Source organism: Gambusia affinis, linkage group LG01 (genome assembly GCF_019740435.1).
Source record: "Gambusia affinis linkage group LG01, SWU_Gaff_1.0, whole genome shotgun sequence".
Lineage (NCBI taxonomy): Eukaryota > Metazoa > Chordata > Actinopteri > Cyprinodontiformes > Poeciliidae > Gambusia > Gambusia affinis.
The window spans coordinates 34612284-34636604 of record NC_057868.1 but is presented as its reverse complement, the minus strand read 5'-3'; the positions used below and the strand labels follow the sequence as shown (position 1 = coordinate 34636604).

General features: G+C 36.2%; 1 protein-coding gene across 4 annotated transcripts; it reads left to right on the top strand.

Annotated features, from left to right (window-relative positions):
* The first annotated feature begins 890 nt into the window (after positions 1-890).
* On the top strand, positions 891-22994 carry LOC122838640. Of its 4 annotated transcripts, none has more exons than XM_044129439.1 (6): positions 891-907; positions 12269-12378; positions 12459-12578; positions 12687-12882; positions 16404-16558; positions 21186-22994. In XM_044129439.1, exons 2-6 carry the CDS (start codon positions 12352-12354, stop codon positions 21234-21236), a joined length of 549 nt encoding a protein of 182 aa, XP_043985374.1. In that variant the 5' UTR covers positions 891-907; positions 12269-12351; the 3' UTR covers positions 21237-22994. The 4 variants fall into 4 exon arrangements, with proteins under 4 accessions (XP_043985374.1, XP_043985364.1, XP_043985384.1 ...); XM_044129429.1 differs by lacking the exon at positions 891-907 and adding an exon at positions 6224-6242; XM_044129420.1 differs by lacking the exon at positions 891-907 and adding an exon at positions 11695-11824.
* The last annotated feature ends 1327 nt before the right edge of the window (positions 22995-24321 follow it).

Below are 24321 nucleotides of genomic sequence, written 5' to 3'. Positions count from 1 at the left end.
TTGCTTTTGTGTCAAAAAGAGATTTGGTTTGCTCTTTAATTATTTTTTATTTTTTTTTTGCATTTTGTTTATTTAGGAAAAATGCACACAGATCATGTTAGAATGGAACATACTTTATTGATCCCCTGGGAGAAATTGATTAATAGTTGACAAGCTACTCCATTTATGGTGTTAAATATTAAATGCAACTATAAGAGATGAAGTTTATAAGATTGATGTTGGTAATTCAATATGACTGAATATAAATAAATAACAAGCATGCACGTGGAAATATGTTCATCTAAAAATAATTATTAGAATAATTAAACTACTTTCTAGACACTCAGAAGTTTTATCCAAATTGTGTTCTAATTTGGGTTAAAAAAAAAATAATTAAAGGAAAACAGGTCACAAAGAGGCTGATTGGTGCTTCGCCACTTTAACTTTTTTTAAATCACTGCTTGTGGCATTAAATAATGGAGTGTTTTTGTTTTAGTGTGACACATTTCTCTTATAGCTGTGAGTGTTGCTACTTGTGACCAAAAGGTCATAAATTTGAAAATATATCCAACTTAAATAAAAAGTATTGGTGATACAGGGCTTGTATTTACTTAGTGTCAGATCGATACCAAAACATGCAATATTGCACACCTGTAATTCACACCTCTCCAAATGAACCGGACTTTCTAGACAAACAAACTAGAGTTTGATTAAAGTGGACTAAACAGGCTTCCTTAGATTCCCCACAGATCCACGTCAATACAAACAACTTTCACTTGAAGGCAGCGGAAGCAGCCCGGTCTCTTTGGGCTTCTTTCTGCTCTATGTCTTGCAGCCGAGCCAGAGTTCCTGTCTGGCATCAATTACCGTGAATCTGCAGGTTTGGAGGAGGCAGGCTCCCCGGTGGCTCCCCAGGGCGACTGGAAAGGTAATTTTCAGGCAGGTAAAGGTGCAGGCTTCCTTCCGTCTCCGTGTCCAACCCGTCCCCGTCGGGATGAGTCAAATTCGTCCTCCATGTTCGGAGGCCAAGGCCTCCCTAAATGGCTCCCCGAGGCTCCCCCAGGCAGGAAGATGTCACGTAGGCAGAGGAAGGGGGGAAACGGCGCACAGCCGGCCTCTCTGAGGAACTCTCTGTGCGGTGGGCTTTGGGTCATCGCCAGTCCTGACATCATCCGGCGCTGGGACCCAGATGTACTGCTCTCTGGTGCAGAACAAACCCAACGGTGAAATCTGAAAGATATTTTTCTCTTCTTTTCTTTCTTTTTTTTTCCCAACAAGTTGGCAGGTATGAAATTGATGTGCAGAAGAGACGAGTCAGAGCAAAGACAGAAAGACAGCAGACATGATCAGTTTTGGGTCTGTTTAACATGTCCGACAAGCGAGGGCCCAGCGGACCCGTCTGGGAAATCAAGTTTACCTCACCGCTTTGCTGAGTTTCTTGTCTTAAGCCTCCAAAACAGATTTGCTGTTGTTGTTGGAAAGATTCTTGCAGATTTGAAATCAATCTTTATGCTTTTGTGACCTGGACGTTTGTGCTGAGTAACAGAATATTTGGGTTTTTAAAGCAACAGGAGGAAAACATCGACTATTTCTTCATTTTCATATTTCTGGCTTACGTGTTGCAACTTTAAGAGTACTCATTTTATAAATGCAGAGATAAATCTTACTAAAACTTTAAAAGATTACTTTTTTAAATTAAAATGGTTGGTTAACTTTTCTAATCACTTAATTCTTTATTTTTTAAATATGTCCAAAAAATACAACATAATGCCAAAACTTTTGTTTTAAATATTCAAGGGAGTGGGTCGAAGTATATTCTTACATAATCATGTATTTATTACATGTATAATCCATAGATATAACAACTAAAACCGTACTTGATAGTTAACCCATCAATATTCTATCTATTTAGTTTTAACTACAGCAGATTAGTAATTATTACTTTAAATTTCACCAAAAAAACATAACGCTAACAATATTGACTAATATTACATCCAGCACTAATCATTTCTGTATGTCATAATTGAACCTATTATTTACTTTAACTTGACAGAGATCTGTACCCCACACACATAATGTTACAGTCAGTCAGTTCTGAGCTTCAAAATAAAACAATAATACATCAGATGCTAATATTGGACATTTATTTATAACCCAACAACTTATAGAAACCAGGTTTATTTATTTTTTTTTACCAATGCATCACCTCTTATTTCAACTTCTAAACAACGTTTGTGTAACTCTGGATTGCAAAAGCTGCTTTATAATTGTGTAATAGTGACTGTCTAATAATTATATAGTGTAAACAAAACAAAAGAGTGCAGTCAGGGCGGCTTGGCTTCAGAAATATTCCCTGCAGAGATTACTTCCTGCATGCAAACTCTGTTTTGATATCATCTTGCTAAAATTAAGTTGTTTCTGCTTAGCTTATCTTTTCCAACCTAATATGAACACATCATATTTACTGATTTTTGCACCAACATAATCTTGATACTCCTCTTTTTCTGTTTTTAACAACGTGTCCCATTATTCACTCGCTAGCTGACTTCCAGTCCGCTATAACTTCTTAATTCCTCATGGATTTGATTCATCCTTTCATTCGCCAATTCAGGCTTTAAGCTCAAAGTTGTCTGATTTCCACACAGAGACTTGTAATTGTGTACTAAATAATTTGCTCTAGTTAAAATGGAAAACTTTCTAATCCTGTCAGGTTACACTTAACCACATTATCCCTTAATTAACAAACAACTGAGTGAAATTTTCTGGAAATTTTTGGATTTCTGTTTTAGCTGATTTTTAAAAAAAATCACTTTTCACCTAAAAAAAAGTTAGAAAAATGTTAAATTATATAAGAATAGGACTTTTATATCATAAATGTAGATATTAAAGGGTTAAAACACAGTTCAAACAAACAAAAAACAAAACATCACCTACCAGTTTATAGAGAATAATCCATATACAACGCAAATAATACCAACTTGAAAGAAAAACTGTCAGGAATCAAGGACAACGCATCAATCAGTGAAATACGTTAGATGGATATTATAGTTTTGTAATTGTGCACAAAAGTCACGTTTCTGTACATATTTTGATTTTAAAATTAAAAACTCAATACTTTTTCAATCAGGAAATCCCTCCGGCCTTTGGGAAATATGACAGTATCATTTGTTTTGTTGTATTTCCTGCAGCTGGATTTGGACGTTAGCAGACTATTCACAACAAATTACACAAGCATAAACTACACATAGTCAAAACACGTAAAAACATACAAGTTTATTAGCAACGCACGATTCAGCAACAGGGCAACTGAAAGTGCTTGAACTGATAAAATCATAAAGATTACAAAACATTTAAGAATATGTTTAACGCAATGTTAAACGCAACATTACTCCAGGATTTATTTGATTTAGGCCAATTTATAAAATGTTTTGGTGAGAAAATGCCAAAACAAAGCAGATTAGCATGAAAACTGTCAGAATTAGACAGAAATCTTAATCTAGTGTTGGCTTATTAAATCAAGAGACAGTTTTTGAGTTGAGACTTGGATTACTTCCAGTCAAACAAACATAACAAACATATTTTTCAAAAGCATCAAAATTAAAACAGCACATGTATGACTATTCAAATTCCCATTTTTAATTTGTCAAAGCGACTCTGTATTTTCACTGACGCCATGTGATAATTTTTTTACATTTTTTTCCTAACTGCTCTGCCTCGAAAGCGAATGCGAGAACGCAGCGCGGTGTTCGTGTTTCTGGAGACATATGCTGAAAAGCCTGTTCTGTCATGCTAATGCACGGAACAGGAAGCGGTTGTATTTCATTTAGGAAGGACGGTTTGATGAATCGTGTTGAGCAACGGCTGCTTGCAAACACCTTTACAGATGAATCACAAATCACAGCTGAGACAGCTCAGAGCCGTCCTGCTCAAGTCGGGGGGGAAAAGAAGAAAAAAGGAGAAGAAAAAGTACATGAACCAGAAACAGGAAGGATGTAAAGCGTTTTTTCAGCGTCATCTGGGAACGCTGTCCTGATTCCCAGATGGGTGTTTTTCCTCAGCATTTTGTACTCTTGCCAAAGAGGTCTTGTTAGGCAAACTGTGCACATGGTAATATTTTAATAGCTTCTGCTCTCGGAGTCCATTGCAGCTGTGTTGTGTCATTTTGAGGCTCAGACGCCTCCCTTCCCATTTCACTGGACACGGACACTTTTCCACGCGGAGGAGGAAGTCTGTCTGTCTGCCGAACCGTCAGCTGAGCTTCTGTGGGGGAGAAAACCAGTCCGAGAAGCCGGTTGCGTCTGCTCAGACATGCAAGAACAATTGTTTTCATGTGCCAGAAAGTTTGGCAAGGCCTTCAGACAGAGGGAGGATGATTGAGGGCTGCAGAGAGAATAGAGCGAGTGGGTGGAGGGAGCTGGTCTGAGGAAATCCCAGAGAAGAAATTAGGGAACAATACAGATCCTGGTAACGCTGCTGTGTTCTGCTGCTGGCTCGGCCAATCAACCCCCAGCAGTAAGCAGCCTGCCAAAGCCCAGAGGCTGAGATGAGAATCCTACAACACATTAGAGAGGAGTTTTCCTTTTTTTCTTCTTCTTCTTCTGCTTCCTTGAATAAACAATTGAACTGGCATCGTGATGCGGCTCCGTGGGCTCAGCTCTCTCTCAAAAACAGAAATCATCCGAGGCTGGTAGCGCTGTAATCAGCATAACAAAACATGATCCAGATCAAACGGAAGGAAAAACATCATATTCAGAGTGGAGAAGCGCACCCTCCCTGCTGCATGCGTAAAGGGTCATTGTTATGGAAGTGCATGTGAAAAGAAAAATATTATGATTTATGTGTTCGCAGCACATGGGGCTGGAGAAACAGGCTGCAAACACAATGTTGACATAGTAACGCCTGATAAAGCTCATGTGGTGAAACACCCTGAGTTGCCTGGTGCCATGGTGTTTGGATCCGTAATTTGTGTTTTAGTTGTGCAGCACAGATAAGATGTGAAAGACATAATATTTCTGTCTCTAGCCACATTTTATCGCAACTCCCCCAAAGTGTTGGATTAAACTTAGGTTTTCTGTGAAACAAACTAATGGAAAAATTCAATTAGTAAGCTGTTTTTGTCTTTAAATTATCTGGACAATGATTCACCTGTAAGTCAGAAAAACAGCGGACTTTGTTTATGTGTTGTGTAAGTTGATAAAAGACAATGATCTCTAACACAGGATGAACTCAACTGTATTCACTGCAAAAACAAAATCTTACAAAGGATTATTGACTGGTTTCTGGTGTGAATATCTTAGGATGTGATAAAGCTAACTTACAAATAACTTTTCAGAGAACACAGGAGCTTGTTTTACGTCAATAATTTCTGAATATTGATTTAAAAAGCACTAGCTCTATTGCCAGATTGTTTCACTTATAACATGGAAAATGTCTTGTAAATTAAAAAAATCAACTTTTTAAAAATCAATATTGAACAACTATTTAAAACAAATCTACATGTGAGTTAGTTTAGTTTTAAGTCAGTAATTTCTGAATATTGATGAAATAGTGCTTTCTTATTTCATCTATAATGTGGGCAAAATGTTTTGCTAGTTAAATAATCTGTCAGTGGAACTAGAACTGGGTTGCTAGGTGACGGGCATGGCTGGGGTTGCTAGGTAACGACACAGTGCCTGGCCCTCACTCATGAAATAAGTTTAAAAAAAATCTGCCAGTTTAACTAGTTCTTTAAAAAAAAAAAGAAAAAAAAATATTAAGTAAAAATGAGCTCCTACGTTTTCTGAAAAGTTACTGTAAGTTAAATTTGTCTTATTTCAAGTTCAAAAATGTTTTTTTCACTAGAAACTACCGTAGATAAAAAGGCAGTGTTGCTACTATGTTTCTAGGCTTAATATTTGGTGTAGCTATGATCATGAGAATCATAGCTATTGCCATGATTTATACGCAAACATTAACATACAAACACTTAACAATTGGTCATAAGTTCAAAAGAGACAGCTAATGTTTAATATGTATCATCAGCTTACTTCCTGTCTGCCACTATGACGGAAACACAAGCTACTCTGAAATTTCCGGCTGCTTTGAGATTTCAGCACAAATGGTGGACCAACACCAGAAGATGACATGGCTTCTCGAATCCCCACTGACATTGGACCTCAGGCAGCTTCAACTCTATGCCTTTCCTCTCTTCCTTCAGACTTGGGGAATCAATTTTCTTTTTTTAAAGTGAATAGGTTTCCCAGTCTTTTTTCTCTTTGGTCAAGGTAAGATGATTCTAAAGTTTCTGGCTCAGGAGTTGCTTAACGTTACCAAAGTTGTATAAGTAATGTTCTGGTTTCCTCTCAGGGTGGTTTGAAACTCTGAGTCCAGCCACCCTCAATGCCTTGTGAATCCTTATGCACCATCCTTGTAGTTATTCCTTCTGAATGTTTTTCTCCCAGCTAAAGAGGTCCTACAATGCAAAATCCACATTTTATCTGTTTTTATACTTCCATCTCTACTGTTTCTGAACACAGACCAAGCACTAAAGGAAAAATAAACAAAACACCTGGAAGGTTTTAGGCAATAAATTAGAGTTTTTTGGTGTCTGAAAAATGAGCAGTATGAAAAACCTCCCATTTGTTTAAGTCAGATTCAGTGGGAACTGTACCATTTCCTAGCAACTCCAGCAGAGTTCCAGCATGTTTGGTCAGCTGGTTTTACCGCTATGTATGCTGTACAATGGCTGCTGGAAAAGACAAGTCTTTGGTTGTTGAATAACCATCCAGAAGCCACTTCCTGCATCTTATTGGTTGTGCAGGAATCTCTACTTCTGCTTTTCAAAGATGTACAGTTGTGTATAATTACACATCTGCTTTCAGCCATTTTCACATGATTGTAAACGTTGAGTGGCCAACAGTAAATTATATGGATTTAAAGTGACAGAGGCCCTAAAACAGCTGATACTGAGCAGAGCAAATCTCATTAAGAGTAAGAGTAGCACCACTTCAACATATTTTTACAAAAGTAAAAAGTAGGCGTCCAAGAAATTATTCAAGAAAGAGTAAAAATGTATTTGGTAAACCATCTACTCAAGTACTGAGTAACTGATCAATTTTATATTTAAAAATGACATAATTAGATGGACCTAAATATAAAATTAAGTGCAAAGTTTGGTCTTTTAAGGATGAAAATTACAATAATTTATTTAATTAGCAAAAAAAAACAAAAAAACAACAAAAAACCCAAAATCAGGCCACCAGTTACTTATAAAACTTTATCACAGACTGCAGGTGTGTGTCTAAGTCTGGGGAATTTTTGGTTAAAACATTTTTGTTTTTCATTCAGTGGGTAGAAAATCATGAATTTTACTTCATAATAAAATTACTGAAGTAAAAGTAAAGAAGTACAAAGTGTTAAAAATACCCTTAAAGGTCCTTTTTCTTCAAAAAAAACAAAAAACTTACTCAAGTCAACGTAACTGACATAAGTAACTTTTTACACTACCAACTCTGCTGGTGTTGTAAAATGCCATGTATGCTAACAAAGTTAACTTAATAATAGCATAAAACATTACTGTAATGTTGCACTATTTTACTAACAAAGATACAGTAGTCTAGCTGAAAAAAGCTAATTTTATCTGGTGGTGTCGTCTGTCTTCCTCCCTGGCACTGAAGCTCAGTGGCACTGCTCGGGTCCATCAAAAAGCCATATATCTGTCAAACCCTTGTAAACATGCTGTGGTCTTCATGGGAAAGTCTCTGCGTACAGGACCTATGGGAGGGACGGCGGAACCATTGGGATCTTTCATTTCAGCAAACGGAGCAAACAGTCAGAGGATTTCCTCAATCAGAGGCGACAGAGTGTGCAACGAACAAGCTCGCTGACAGAAACATGGAGGCCCCAGCTTGCAGCTGGGCGTGCTAACAACCTCTGGGATTTACCGCGGTAACACCCTTTAGCTCCAACACCAACAGGAAGAATGCAAACCCTTTGCTCTGTCACATTTACACCAAATATTAAGCCTAGAAGAACGCACCTTTTAATTCGTCCCACTAGCCTGCAAATCCTTTCCCGCTGACCTTTTATTTCTCGTGATAAGTGGTTTGGATGAACTTTAAAACTCCCCTGTGTTTCATGATGGGTGTTTTTTGCTAAAAGCAGCACTGGAATATCAGCACATCTGCCTCTGACTGATATTCCAGGAATGTTGAGAGTCGTGCTTTTACATTTGAAGTTTATGTCCAACTCTGGGTTTACGCTGGGTCATGGAGCTAAAACTGCTCGCAGCTGCAGTCGCTGGTGTCCAGTGGGAGGAGGATGAAAAAAACAACAAATGTTCACTAAAATTCAGTTGTAAAATCAGTAAAACTTTCTGTGCCTTTGCTCTTGCAGTGCCAGCGGCTGCTGAATGAGGTATTGTTTGATGCAGTTGGGGGAATCCAGAGACCTCACTCTTCCCTTTTCCATAAAGTCACTCTGCTATTAATAACCATATATCGCCCTCCTTTGTCAACAGGAGCGACACATACAAATAATATGGCTGAGAGGAAGACAATGGTTAGTTCCCTGTGGCCAAAACAACAGGATGAGCCTGACACTTAAGTGTGTGTGTGTGTGTGTGTGTGTGTGTGAATGATTGATGTGGGTCTACCGTTAGAAGAAAGAGCTCATTGACCCTCTTAAGTCCTCTTTCATTTCCAAAAACATTTAACATTGCTGTCTCTGATCTTGTGTTTGATGTGTAGTCGTGAAGGAAAGTACAACCCTTTTCAGTTCCAGAGGCTATAACGAATATGATCCAACCATTAGGTTTGCAAAGACGATTTGAATTGAAACTCCATGGTTTTATTTATTGAATAAAAGATGAAACCGAAATGGAAAAGTGTCAGAAAAACCCAAGAGTTTAAAGGAAAGACAGCTTGAACCCGAATAAGCTGGGGAATTTGCAAATTGCTTTGATGCTAACTAACTACCCGTAGCAACATTAGCCAGCTAGCAAAGTCTTTCACTCTATTTTAATTAAGTCAAACACTAAAGGAATAGGAAAACAAACAGAAGTTATGCAGTAATGTGTGTAACACTAGTTACTTCAGGTACAAAAGTGCTAATAAATACTTTAAATGTGTGGCAGCCATATTGGATAGGAGCTCTGAATGCTACATTTCTGACTTTCCCTGTAATAATGCATACTTAAGTGGAGCGCTACTTTAGTATTTTCAGCTACAAAGAATGTATAAATCTTGATTTATAAGTATGAAGGTAAACACTGTACTGACAAGTCAGAAAACCAGAGTGAGTTTCTCACTTTTGAACTGCTAACTCCTAGTAGCAGTGTAAGCTAATTCTAACATTTCGCTCTGTTTCAAACATTGAAACACTGAAGGAATATGAGAACAAACAGAGGTTGTGCAGTAATGTGCATGTAACTGATGTAACACTGGTTACATCAGTTACATGCTGTTATATGTGCTAATAAATGCTTTATTCCGGCAATTTTTCCTGTAACTGATGTAACACTGGTTACATCAGTTACATGCTGTTATATGTGCTAATAAATGCTTTATTCCGGCAATTTTTCCTGCGTTTTAAATGTGTGGCAGCCATATTGGATAGGAGCTCTGGAATGCTACATTTCTGACTTTCACTGTAATAACGCATACTTAAGTGGAACGCTACTTTGGTATTTTTAGCTACAATGAATGTATAAAACCTGATTTATGAGTACAAAGGTACGGTCACTTTAAACCTAATCTGCTCAGAAAACCAGAGTGAGTTTCTCATTTTTGAACTGCTAACTACGAGTAGCAACACAAGCTAATTGCAACGTTTCTCTCTGTTTTTGTGTTCAAACACTGAAGGAACAAACAGGAGTTGTGCAGTAATGTATATGACGCTGGTTACATAAGGTACAAGCTGTCAGAAGTGCTTATAAATGTTTCCCCACATTGAAATGTGTGGCAGCTGCTAACTGGTAGAAGCAACCCAAGCTAATTGCAACATTTTTCTCTGTTTTATGCATTAAAACAACAAATTGAGAAACAGATTGTACAGGACTGTGTGTACCTTTGTTTTATAACACACAAACTGTGAGAAGGATTGTGTTGCTCACACTAGCAACACAGGCCAATTAAAACAAACATATTTCTCTCCAGTTTATGCGCTCAGTCATTGAAAGAACAAATAAATAGCTTTTGTACAGTACTATGTGTGCCTCTGGTGTAACCCCATAAAATCCACAAATTAATAGTTTCTAGTTGCATCTTTAGCTATGTGTTGTGTGGCAGCCATATTGGCTACTGAACTTAAAGCTGCTTAGCAACCTCTGACTTTTCTAGTGGGAATTGAAACTGCAGGGGGATTACAGGTTTTATTTCTGACTGGTAACACAGAAAATCAGACTTTCTAATTCAAAGACGAGACAACACGGCTGAAAGTTGTAAAACCAGTAGCTAGATGTTGTGTTGTTGACTATTATTAGCAGTTTATTAATTGTTTGTAGTATAGTTTTTTCCTGTTTTGTACAGTGCTTTTAGACCAGAAAAATACATTTTACTTTTTTACACTTTTACATGCATTGTTGGGGTTGTTTGGCTGTGGGGAAGTAGTGAGCAGCACTATTACCATCCAGCAAGAAAGTCCTGGGTTTGAATCCCAGCCAACTTCCTTCCACAGTACAGAAATACGGCTGTTAGGTTGTCCGGTCTCTAATTTTTATTACCAACGAGTGTGTTCATGGTTATTTGGCAAATTGTAACCTTCCTAAAATTAGTCACCTAAGTCATTTTTTGCCAAGAGCAATTTTGGCTGAAAAAAAAAAAAAAGACTTTTGGAAAGAAATGCTTAGGAGAACGTGACAATATGTCTGTGATAGACTGAATGACCACCGTCGATTGGCCCCAGCTTCTGATTTCACATACAGCTCTGGAAAAAACTAAGAGCCCACTCCTCTGAACTCCATCGAAAACCTCCTGGTTATTCCATCAAGTATTGATTTCTGAACTCTTCCTGAGTTAAAACATTAGTATTGTTGTTTCTAGATGCATATGAACTTGTTTTCTTTGCATTACTTGAGGTCTGAAAGCACTGCATCTTTCTCGTTATTTTGACCACTTTTCATTGTCTGAAAATAAATACAAAATTTTTTGCCTGGAATTTCAGAGACAAGTCAGCAGTTCACAGAATAAAAGAACAAAGTTCATTTTTACTCAAACATATACCTATAAAGAATGAGATGAAATTTTTTCCAGAGCTGTATTTCATATTTATGGCAGCCATCTTGAATACTCAACTTGGGATTGCTTCCCTGTTTTTAGGCTTAGCTGCTGTATTTCTGAGTATTCATCAATATTCGCATAATTTCCGCAACAAGGTAGTTCAAAGTGCTTCACCCCATAAAAACAGTACAGTAACCAATTATGAAACAACTAATAAGCATTACATTTTATCAATCAATCAAATATGCATCAAACAGCAGATCTTTGGTGTGTTTAGGCGCTAAGTTGTTCAGTGATTTATAAACTACCGACAGTGTTTTAAAGTGTATTCTCTGAGCTACAGGGAGGCAGTGTAAGGACTTTAGAACTGGGTGATGTGGTCTAACTTCCTGGTTTTAGTGAGAACACCAGCAGCAGCGTTCTGAATCTGATTGATTTTTTAAACCAGACCTATGAAGACACTGTTGCAGTAATCAATGCAACTAAAGATAAATGCATGGATGAGTTTCTTTAGATCTTGCTGAAACATTAATCCTCTAATCCTGGAAATGTTCTTTAGGTGATAGAAGGCCGACTTTGTAACTGTGTTTATGTGTCTCTGAACATTCATAGACACATAATCCATCACTCGGTGCTTCTCCTCACCTATGGTATGTATTACTTTTCTCTCTCTCCATCCTGCTTATTGTGCAACAAGATAATCCTGGGGTGGGAGAAGATAATTGTTGTACCTTTCTATTTTAGATTTGCTTTACTATTACAGTTAGACTTTTCTAAAATTAATCTTTTCATGCATCTTTGGGTAGATGTTGCTTTTAAATTTCCACTCTCTGTCTCTGGGGGACTAAAACGTTTTTTTCTTTTAAAAAAGTTCAAGCCTCTGGAGAACATGAATCTATTTATTATATCCTGAATCATCTGCCTTGTTTTGGCTAAGCTGAACCTTTTTTGTTTTTAAATAAATGAAGTTAATGTAAATTAAACAAATTTCCTCTTATGAAAAATTTTGTTTTTTACAACAAGGCTGCAATGTTCTCGGGCACCACCGGGTGGCGTATCTCTCCATAGATTTATTCTTGTTTCCTGTTTCTCAGGAAACTTATGACTCAATTTCAAGTAAAGTGAGAAAAAGACCCCACTTTCACTGTAAACACGGGAGGCAGATGAAGTGTAGAACATGTCCCAGGTGATACTGTTCATCAGCGTAAGTCAGATTTAATTGTTAAAAATGGTCTTTTCAGAAAAGCCATCTTATTTTGACTGTTTCTGTTTAAATCGTCTCAGCTGCTGTTGGTGCATCACACAACCCAGAGACATTCAGAAGAAAAAAAATGCAATGAAGATGCTACACTTAAGTGTCCAGTTTTCAGTGGCAATGACTTCTTTTCACTCACTTGGTACAAGGTCAGTTTTACTCTGCCATAAATAATGCTGCAATATTTAATCTCTCAATGTACATTGTCCCATGAGAAAGCTGCGTTTTATGGTTTTTATTTTGTTTATTTTGAACAGGGTGATATTCCTATTATCAGGAGGCGCAAAGATCAAACACAGCCCTCCAACTTCTCTCGGGATGTCAGTTTTGGAGAGGACCTCAGTCTGTTTTTGCCGAAAGTGAAGCCTGAAGATTCAGGATCATACAAATGTGACATTAGAGCAAATGTTGGGCAGAGAAACCAAGAAGGCTACGTCGATCTGAAGGTTGACGGTAAGCTGCGAGTTTACTACACCTCATACATGACCCTTCAGGAATGCAGACCGTTTAAACTAAGCTAAATATCATTCTGTATTCACTCTGCAACAAATATTCCTGTTTACGGAGCTACATAAGTACCAAGTAAAAACATGCAAGATAGAAACCGAATGGAAAAAGTAACAGTTGGTTTGTAACCGGTCAGTTACCTCCTGAGTTAATTCCCTAATTTATTAGATCACAATGTTTGTTGGTATTTATTGTTATAACAGTAAAAAAAAACCATGAAAGAACAATTTACAACCGTTTTTAGTCTTATTTGGTCAACTACAAGGGTTTGGTTGCATGTTAATGCAACGAAAGCCCGCAAACAGACACAAACATTTCGAAAAAGGCTTCTTTGGAAAACCACTAGCATAAAAAAGTGTGATCAATATGGCTAAGCTGCACACAGTAAATGCATTTAATCATATTTGTGAATTTATTGATCTTTATTGACGACCTCATTGGATCTTCAATGGAGGAAAAAATAAAAATTATAATATTTGAGGTTTTTCACTGCAAAACCACAAAGTCTCACCAAGTATTTTCTAGTTTCTAGTTCAAACATCTTTGTACAGTTGAAATAAGACAAAATGAACTTACAAGTAACTTTCCAGCAAGATATAAGAGCTTGTTTATAAATATTTTCATCAAAATTAAGAAATTATTTACTTAAAACAAACTTGTGTATCTTGCTGAATAGTTAGATGTAGTTTTGTCAAATTTAAATTGTGATGAGATATTTGAACTAGAAAAAAAGACCAAAAATACTTGGTAAGATTTTGTGTTTTTGCAGTGTTTTGGACATGGTTAAGTTTGAATCTATCAACACTTTAAATAAAATTTATCGTCACAATAGAACTACAAATCCTAAAAAAATCTCCAATCTAGTTACTGTATATTTCCAAAGGGGAATTTTTCTTTCATATTGAAGAAATCAGTCAATCTGCATCCGGACCAAACTTTGATATGTCTAAACTGGACCATTAGTTTTTTTGGTGCTGTTGGATAAAGACCATAAAATAATCTGGATTAGGCATTAAATACATGGACTTTATGAATGATCCAAGTTTAGAAATGAATTTGGCAGCTCCTGCTCTCTCTGCACATCAACATCTTATGAACTATAGTATAAAACTACTTACTATAAAAATATCAAAATCAAAACATTACTGCTCTAAATAGACATACCTGTTGGTTAAATCGAGGGCTGTGGGCTGTTGTGAAAATCAAATTTACTTGATAAAACTAAATGGGAATTCTGTAGTTTGTGGTCATTTCACCTTTTTCTGTTTGCAGCTGTTTGAAACAGAGCTGATTATCACGGGACATTTCACATAAATCGGTTTTAAAAACAAGTATTGGATGCATAAGTTTGCATTGATGGTGCAGCAAATCCAGAAAGTATTCACAGTGCTTTTTGGGGATTAATAAAGTTTTTTTGAATTTGAATTTTCCACATTTTATTCCAAATTGTATTAAATTAATCTCTTTCCTCAAAAGTCTACACACAAACATCCCATTATGACAACGTTTTTGACGTGTTTGGGAAGTTTATTTAAAACAGAAGACGTCTGGAAGTAGATCCAACTCATTGCTTTCACATGAAAGGGAACAGTTTCTGATGCTCAGGAACAACCACTAAGGGTCAAGTGTGCCGTGACCTGGAAGCTGGGGGAACAGCAGTATCTCTGTCCGCAGTGACGTTTAGTTAAAGGCCAAAACGTCCTGAGAGGAAGCTGCTGCTCCAGAGCTGACAGCTTCAACCTTGACTGGAGTTTCCAGCTGCCCACATGAGCAAGACCGATGTCTTCTGAAGAAATGTTTTATGATGAAGCGAGACACAGATTGAGCTCAGAAAACTGTCTTGAAGGGGAAAAGTGAGGCTTTTAAACCTAAGAACTCTGTGAATTAGAGTGGTGGTTGAATCATGCTGTGGGATTGTTTCAATGCAAGTTAAATGAACAGGAGTTCCTCTTACCAACTGTTTTTGTCTGAAATATCTTTGTACATTTGAAATAAGACAAAACTAACCGACAAGTAACTTTTCAGGAAGATATAAGAGCTTGATTTAAGCCAATAACTCCTTTAAATTTATTTTAAAAAGTACTAGTTCCTGGCGTAGGGGATAGCGCCACCCACATTTGGAGGCCATAAGTCCTTGACACGGCTGTCGCGGGTTCGATTCCCGGACCCGACCGACATTTTCCGCATGTCTTCCCCTCTCCTTCCCCCTTTCCTGTCAGCCTACTGTCATATAAGCCAAGGGACACTACGGCCCACAAAAGACCCGCTGGAGGGGGAAAAAAAAGTACTAGTTCCTCTATCAGGTTGTTAGTAACATAATCTGAAAGCGGAACTAGAACTTTGTCATCGATACTAAGGAGTTATTGGCTTAAATCAAACTCCTATGTCTTGCTGAAAAGTTACTTGCAGGTTAGTTTTGTCTTATTTCAAGTGAACTAAGATATTTTGCACCAGAAGTTAGACAAAAAAAAAAAACAGTTGGTAAGATTTGGTGTCTCTCTCTGTCCTTTGTCCTACACACATGAATTAAATGTTTGCACCTCAAACCAACAGCCAAAAAGTGGAGCTTTTACTGCAAAAAACATAAAATGACCAAGTATTTTTAGTTTCTAGTGCAGATATCTTAGTGCACCTGAAATAAAACAAAACTAACTCACAAGTAACTTTTCAGTTACAGGCTAATTTTACGTCTAAAAACTCCTTCATGTTGATGAAAAAGTTCCACCAGCAGATTATTTCACTAATACTTAAAAAAGTACCTCAGTACTTCGTACTTTAAAAAGCAGCAAAAAATTAAATATTGCAGAATTAGTGACTTAGAAGAAGCTTCTAGATCTTCCTGAAAAGTTACTTTTAAGTTAGCTTAATCTTATTTCAAATGTATGAAGATATTGGCAATACAAACTAAACCTTAAAGCCTTGGTAAGATTTCTTCTTATTTTTTTTTTTTTTTTTAAGTGTTGGACCCAATTTGGTGTTTTGGCAAAAAAAAAAAAAAAGAAAAAAAAGAACTTGACCAAATTATTTATTTATGTACTTGAGACTATATGTAAAGTTTTTATCTTAAACTGAATTGGAGAAAATTCACAATTAATTGAAGTGTGTGCACACAGTTACTGAAGAAATCAATCATCCTCCATTATTATCACAGTTATTAATGTAATGAGCGAACATAAGCTTCAACTAAGAAGTTTTAATACAGTTAACTAATACAGGAAAAACTCAGAGGTGAACAAATGTTTTCAGTTTCTTTTTAAGAATAAAACTTTCTCCTGAACCCTTTACCAAAACACACCAAGCCACATCAAGAAGCAGGAAACTCTCTGAGGCGTAAACAAAATTTTCCTCCCTTCCCTGTCACTTCAATATTTTCCATTCTGATTCTGTTATGAATTTGAGCAAGTTGTTGACACTTGAGACTTTGTATTTTATTTAAAGAACCAGCTACTGACTTGTTTGTGTTTCAGATACAGAATGTGTGACCCCGACTGAACCGACGGTGCTGAACTTAACCCAGACCAACCAGAACTGTCCAGTTGAAGAGTTCCCATTTATGTGGACTGCAACTGGCTACTTGACAGTGGCCTTCGTAAAGGTTCTTCTGTCTTTGATCAGTATTCAGGTAAATGTAATCCATCTTTACATTCATTTTAGGGAAATATTCGGATTTGCGAAGAAAAAAAAACATAATTACAAAGACAGATCTATTTTAAAGCTGAAATGATTCGCCGGATTTATCGTGATTAATCAAATATTGAAATAATGGTTTATAACGTGATTTAGTTATCGATTAATCGTTAACTGCAGACTCACAAAAGGGGGCAGAACAACACACTCAAATCAATAACTAAACCAAAACTGTACAAAAGCGTAAACATCTTGTACTTAAGAAAAAATACAAAAAATAAAAAATATTTTTTGTATGTAAATACTCAGAACTCGAGTGGCAATTTTAGCTTCATCTGGTTCAAGTTCTATAGAAAAAAACTCTACTATTATGAATTGATAATCAATAACTGTATTGATGTCAAGTCAAGCAGAAAGGTCAGAGATTTTCCCGTGTTGATGTTAGGAATATTTTATCTGCAGATGCATCCTTTCTACAAATGATGAATTGATCACTGAAGGAACACTAAGTTATCACATTTTAGACAATAAATTATTTTCTTATTCAGAAAAGAAATTTAATCGTTTGTTTATCTGCATCTTTTAATGTAATTCTAACATAGCATAAAACGGGTTATGTAGAAAAAATTTGCAGAATATACCAATTATTTTTAATCAGATTAAATCATCAGAATAATCAATAGAATAACCGATTACATAAATATTTGTTTTTGCAGCCGTTGTCAGAATATTGGTGCATTTACATGATGATTATAGAACCAGAACAACTAATAACTTTTTTATGTTTTGTTAAAGAAACAAAATGAGATTAAAATGCAGTTTTACGATGATTGAACCAAAGTCTAAAAACAAGACAAACCTTTTCTTCACATTCAAAAACAGAGAAAACTGTATTTTTAGATTAAAGTGAGCTTCTAATGCAAAACACTGAAAAATCCTGCTTCTGCAACTTAGCAGAAAAATACCTTCTACATTTGACCTTAGAAGTTAATACCTGTGGGTGAAAAATACAGCAGAGCAAAACAGTTGCATGATTAACAGTTTTTGTTTTTCAGAGAGCAGCTTGTGAAGATTTTTGTTTTTATTTCAGAGGATGTGGCAGATGATTAGTGACCAAGAAGGAACCCACAAAACTCAGTGCCTCAGTTATTCTCAGTGTTTATTTGTGTAGGCGATGTGACAGATCAGTGGTCTCTAAAAGACGAGGTTGGAACATTTCTGAGACAGGATGGTTGTTTCTGCACCTTTTGTGATCCAAAAACCCATTTTCGTCCCTTTCCTCTTTTAAAAAAAAAGATCTACAGCTGCCAAAAGTTACTCTGCTCTTCAAATACTTTTTAAAAATTATGAATAAAAGACAAACAACAAAGTAGATATTGTTTTCAGTAAGATTTTAGATGTTGCAGCATCTTAGGATTTCTGTTTTTTTGTTTGTTTATACTGTAAAAACACAAACACCAAGTATTTTTATCTAGGTTTCAATACAAGTAATTTATTTATTTATTTATTTTTGCAAAAACACAAAATCTTATCAAGTATTTCTGGTTTTGTTTCTTGTGGAAATGTCTTAGTTCACTTGAAATGAGCAAAACTAATTTACAAGCAACTTTTCAACAAAATATAGGAGCTTGTTTTAAGTCAATAATTCCTTAATAGTGAAGAAACGACTGGCAGATTTTTTTTACTTATAACAAGACATTTCTCTGTGTTATTAGTGCCAAAATCTGTCAATTGACTTAATTTTTTATTTGCCCTCAAAACTAAAAATACTTGATAAGATTTTGTGTTTTTTGCAGTGTAGTTGTTTACACCAAAACAACAACAAAAATTAACTTTTTGTTGTATTTTTGAGGACATTTTTTACAAAAAGTAAGATGTACTTGAGTTTTTTTTCATGACAACGACACACTGCATTCCTCTTTAAGGTCTAATGTGATTACAACTTGATTACAACTTTGACCATTTCTCTGAGTCGATCGAGTTTATCTGTATAACACATTTCAGCAGCATGAAAGTTCAAAGTTCAAACATTATACAAGTGTCAGCGTTAAAATCATCAATACACAACTAATATGCTGATCAATGTTCCACTTAATCAAAGGCAACTCTACAAAGACAGGTTTTTAGGCTTGGTTTAAAGGAGCTCAGTGTTTCAGCTGTTTTGCAGTTTTCTGAAAGTTTGTTCCAGATTTGTGTTCCATAGAAGCTGAATTCTGTTTCTCCATGTTTGGCTCTGACTTCTGCTCTGCATCACCAGAACCAGGACCGGAAAAGCTGAGAGGTTCTGGAAGGTTGATACAACAGCAGCAGATCTTTAATGTGTGGTGGTGCTAAACCGTTCAGCGATTCATAAACTAACATCAGGATTTCAAAATCTATTCTCTGAGCTACAGGAAACCAGTGTAAGGACTTTAAGCTGGAGTGATTTGCTCCATCCTCCTGGTTTTAGTGGGAACTCGAACACTGTGCATCAAAGCACAGGTCCACAACTTTTATCTGAATATTAATCTAAAAAATGTTTAACTTATGTGTGTGCTTATATGCTGAGATTTGTGGCAGTTCTTAGTTTTGATTGACCAATCCAAGCCTATCAAGAGAAAACTGATCAATTTTAATCTGTGTCTGACTGATTGGTGCACAATAAGTGTCTCATTTAGCCAGTGCTGCCAATGAAATGCTCGTGACCGCTCTATAAGATGTACTTGTGGAGGAAAAATCTGTATGATAACAGATCAGGCTGAGACTCTGGCAAATGGCAAAGAGCAAAGCTTTATTTCGTCTGCAGACGGAGAACACACATAACAGCAAGCTGGACTGAGTTCTGATTTGGAGCTGCAAGCCCTCACAATATATAGAACTCATGTTACACAATGCAGTCATTCCAGTTTCAGTCGAACAATATACAAGCCACGTAAACCACACTGGAGGGTCAATTAACTCCTTGGATGATAAACATCTTCTTGTTCAAGTATGTGAGTTTCCAAAAATTAGGTTTACTAATGGGACAATTTTGCATAACAAGAACATTGTCAAACCAGAATATCCAGAAGGTGCACCAAATTCTTAAAACTCTGAGCTGGTGATTTTCCATAGAGAAACTTCTTAAGACTCAAGGCTTATTTCATCACACTATATCTATCTAAACTATCAGCCTGCTGCTATTGCTAAAGGGAGAGGTCAACAGAAAAGCTTATCTAACTGGTTCTGCAGCCTCATACTCTAACAGATTGAACAAAACTAATGTGGTTAAATAAGTAAAAGAATTAAATAAATTTATTAAGAGACATAATAAACAATTTTTACTTTACATACTTCTAGAGCTTTATATACAGCTCTGGAAAAAATTAAGAGACCACTTAAAATGTCAGTTTCTCTGATTTCACTCTTCATAGGTCTATGTTTGAGTAAAACTAACATTGTTCTTTTATTCTATGAACTACTGACAACATGTCTCTGAACTCCCAAACAGAAATTTTGTATTTATTTACGGAAAATGAGAAATTGTCCAAATAATGAAAAGGCTTCAGTGCTTTCAGGTCTCAAATAATGCAAAGAAAACAACAATACTGACGTTTTAACTCAGGAAGGGTTCAGAAAGCGATATTTGGTGGAATAACCAGGAGGTTTTCAATGCGGTTCAGTGCAGTGGGCTCTTCATTTTTACCAGAGCTGTATCTGTTAATATCATCTTTTGTAAAACTAAGCGACCAGGTTTGAAAACACTTTCTGCTGTTTTTCTCATTTCGCTTTTCCTCACTAGTCACTTCCACATAATGTGAAACTGCTCCTCTTCTGCCACTATTGTCTCAAACACTTTTAAACACATTACAAACGATGAAGAGCGTCTTCATCCATTCCTGCTTGATGTGGTGTGGATGGAAACTGTGTTTTGTGTCTCAATCTGATTTATGAAGCAGCTCTGAGTCACATGAAGTGTATGCACAGGTCTGACTTGTTGCCTACACACAAATTTAGTCATAGATACAGGAAGGGAATTTTATGCTAATGTCCATAGTCATGCAGCAGGGGAGTGCAGGGGAGTGCAAAGTGATGCAATGATTAATGTGGCTCAGAAAAAAATGCTGTGGAGGAGAAAAAAACCCAACTCAACTCTTGGTTTAGAGATAAACTCTTTGCGGTAAATATCACATCCCACAGGAGACTTGCAAATCTTGCGGGATGTAAAGATCATTTCTAAAGAACCTGCATTTTTTTAACTCCTAATTTCCCAAAATGTGTGTTTTAGTGTCAAATACGTCCTAAAAGATGAGAAAATGTGTTGACTACAGGGGAAATGCAGTAAAATGCATCAAGAGAAGTCAAAAATGAGTTAAAACTGCATATTTTATAATACGATGGAAATGTAGAGTTCACATATTGAGTCATAAAATTGTTTTCCTAACACCTTAGCCCTAAGGTAAGAGAGACGGTGCCTGCAGCTGTGTTGTTAAGTCGTGTAGGCGGTCGAGCTCCTTCTCTGAGAGGCACCGTTTCCTCTTTCTGCGACTGCTCTCCTGCAAGGGTTTTAATGTTATGTGGTGAAAGGGGGTGGTCTCGTTCTCAGTTTGTATCACCATACTGATGAGATTTGCACTTTCTTTCTTTTTTTCTGACTATTTCAGACAATTCGGGTCGTGTCTTCGAGACGTCAGAAGAACATATTGCGCGGCTAGCAGAAAAATTCCCATGGAAACGGCAAAGAAAATATCTGTAAAGATGCATTTTTTTCCTATTTGTTATTTTGCTTCTTTTTTAAAAATACTATTGTGGTTGTGTTTGTTCTATTTTTTTCTGCTTCTTTATTGTGAAAGTGTGTCACTGTGTGTAATCAAGGTCAACAGGAACCGAATGAGAAGTATCAGAACAGAAACTATGTTTCCATTCATACCTTAATAACTTAATCAAATATGTATCCAATGTAAATAAAATGTCCATCATATATTTCTGATTTTTCACCTTTTATACATTTAATATTCTAGTCCATGAATCTTTGAAACACCAGAGTTTTCATGCCTCTGAAATCTTAAACCTGGAAGAAGTATGGATGTTAAAAAGAGTCAAAGTATCTCTCAAATTACTCTGCAGACTTGGAAATTCAAGAAAGCTATTGAAATAATCAATGACTGGTCCAGAAAAAATGTTTTCATCCGCACAAAAAACAGAGAACAACCCAAAGTGCTATTTTTACTCCCCCAGACCTGTGAGGGGCGCTACAATTAAAACAATAGCGCAGCCTAAGGCTAAACATGGAGTATGGGACCGTGAAGCTTCCAGGAGGTTAGCGGTAAACAACAAGAAAAGAAAAATGTGGTATGATAAATGACAAGTCAAATAGTGCAGCACTCACAACTTTTCCATTTTATAAGCACCGATTCTAGACCAGCAGCTTACCAAAAGTGCAGGAGCTCAGCTTGCGTTGCTAGGTGACGGGGTAGGCTAGGCTGGGGTTGCTAGGTAACAGCACAGTGCCCGTCGAATTGTTTTAGCAGCTCATTTTTCAAAGCGCATTCAAAGATCCAAGGAGTTTTGCTTGTTAGTGGTACGAAATTCGGACTCAGGTCCCAGATCAAGAAGGCCAATAAATGAAAAATAGATTATTTTATTATTCAAAGAGACACAAATGGAAGTACAAAAATGTCTAAATTGTGAATTTTCCATAATAGGTAGCTGTTTAACTGCAAGTTGTTTCCTTTAAGCTCAAGAGAGAGGCCAAAAAGATGTTTGATCAAAGTTTAAATCTATTATCAAAAGTTAATTTTTTATTCTTTTGTCTAGCTTAAAAGTAGTTGTATAGTACTAACAGTTGGTTTGCCTTATTTGTGTGTTTTTATTTAATTAAAACTAAAAGAAAATAGGCTTTTGTATGATAAGCAAAATGTGATAAATCTTATTTTTCTTAAACACTCAGAATCTTGTTGGTGCTTCAATTTTTGAAACTGATTAAACCTGACATATTTTCAGAAAAAGAAAACCCTTAAACCTTTCTAAAGATAAATCAGAGACCCTACAGGTAACAAATCCCATTATTTCTTTAGAAAATCCCTCTGATTTAGAGGAAATCGTGGTGCTCAGGTGATGCAGTCACTGTTGCTGCTCAGAGCCTTGCGTGAGTAAAAGAAACCTGCCATTGAGTCAGAGAGGAAAAGTTTTTAAGGTCACCGCTGTCAACACAGCTTCAACGGAGCTGAGTGAGAAATGTGATAAGAGCTCCACCTGGTGGCTAATCCGTGCATTTCTTCAACATAACAATTAACTTTGACGATGTTTAGCTCCAGGGCTGGACAAAGATTATATGGGGCCTTAAGTAGAATTTGAAATGGGGCCCCTTATTCTGTTATGAACAGAGTTATGAACTAAGTTGTATTTCTGAACAAACACAAGCAAAAGAGAAAAAAACCCTCTCATAATGTTTTTTTTTCTTTTTTTTTTTTGCAACTATATTAAAACGATTATAAAATGAAGATTGTTGTTTGCATTTTTAGCAATAAAACTTGCCGATCTCTTTAATTCTTACATTTAAATTTGAACCACTGTAAAATATTGCATGGTAAAAATATGTTAAACAGCTTGTTTTTTCTGAAGAGGTTTGTTTACATCTAATAATAACAACCACAATAAAAATGGTGTAAGATCAAAAAGCAGCTCTGTCACACTAGTTCTGATTTGTTCTTTTTGTTTATGTTTTTGTTGGTTGAGGTGTTGCATATTTGGATAATTATTCCTTCTTGTTTTGAATGCTGTGCAGCTGGAAGGATCTTTGCTCTTATTTTTTACTTCTTCGACTAATTAGTTACCATCCCAAAAGCTCAAATAAAACCTGAACCAAATTGTAAAAGAGTTCAAGAGAGGTCATTTATGTATGCAGGGCAGGACTAAAGAGCAGACAAACATTGCTAATCCACCTCATTTGCTTTTGCTGCTCCTCTTTAAATGTTTAACTACAGCTTACAGTCTCATCCAGGACATGTTATTGTGGAATCTTATCTCTGCTACCTGGAAATTGAGCGGTTAGCATGTCATAACAGAATCAAATAGAATCAGTCTTCAGTCAGAAGTCTCTTCAGATTTAATGGAAGACTGGCTGCTACTGGAGAGTATTCAAATTAAGAATCAAAATCAAATTTTTTTCCATCAATTTTTTTTGTTTAAAAAAGGAATTTGGCTTCCATTGAAATCAAGGTACAATAACAAACAGCAAACTATAACATATAACTATATCATTTTTTAATTAAATGTGGACTGAAATGAATCAGTTTCCTGTTATTTTTTTCTTGCAAATCTGTCATAATATTCATTTACATCCACTTACTGGTAAAGAAAACAACTCAAATTTAAATGCCAAATAGCTGAAGAAGGCGCTACCCACACAGGAAACTTGGGTCATGATTCATTTCAGATCTCAGCTTGGTCTCTGCAGAAACCTGCAGTTTACGAAAAGTAGCATATATGAGGAAAAAAAAACAATGAGAAAACAATGAGAAAAGCTTTAAAGTTTCCAAGTTTCCGCCTGTCAGAGCAGCCACCCCCCATTCAGCTCCTTCAGACTAGCCAGCATCAATTAGCAAACACCTGACGGAACTGCAGACCTCATTATATGAGCCACTTCTCAGTGCAGTGGTGGTAAAAAATGTTAAAGGGTCAACATATACATACATATATATATATAAATGAAACATTTTATTAACAACTGAAGTTAACAAAATTACTTGAAAATGGAGCCTGGAAATCACTTTAAGTAGTTTAAATCAAATTTCATCA

What these genes read in the sequence shown, in the direction of transcription:
- LOC122838640 (XM_044129439.1), top strand. Translation starts at nt 12,352, where the DNA reads ATGTCCCAGGTGATACTGTTCATCAGC. An exon ending in AGGTGATACTGTTCATCAGC is followed by an intron (nt 12,379 to 12,458) that starts GTAAGTCAGATT and finishes AAATCGTCTCAG; the next exon opens with CTGCTGTTGGTGCATCACAC. An exon ending in CGTCGATCTGAAGGTTGACG is followed by an intron (nt 12,883 to 16,403) that starts GTAAGCTGCGAG and finishes TTTGTGTTTCAG; the next exon opens with ATACAGAATGTGTGACCCCG.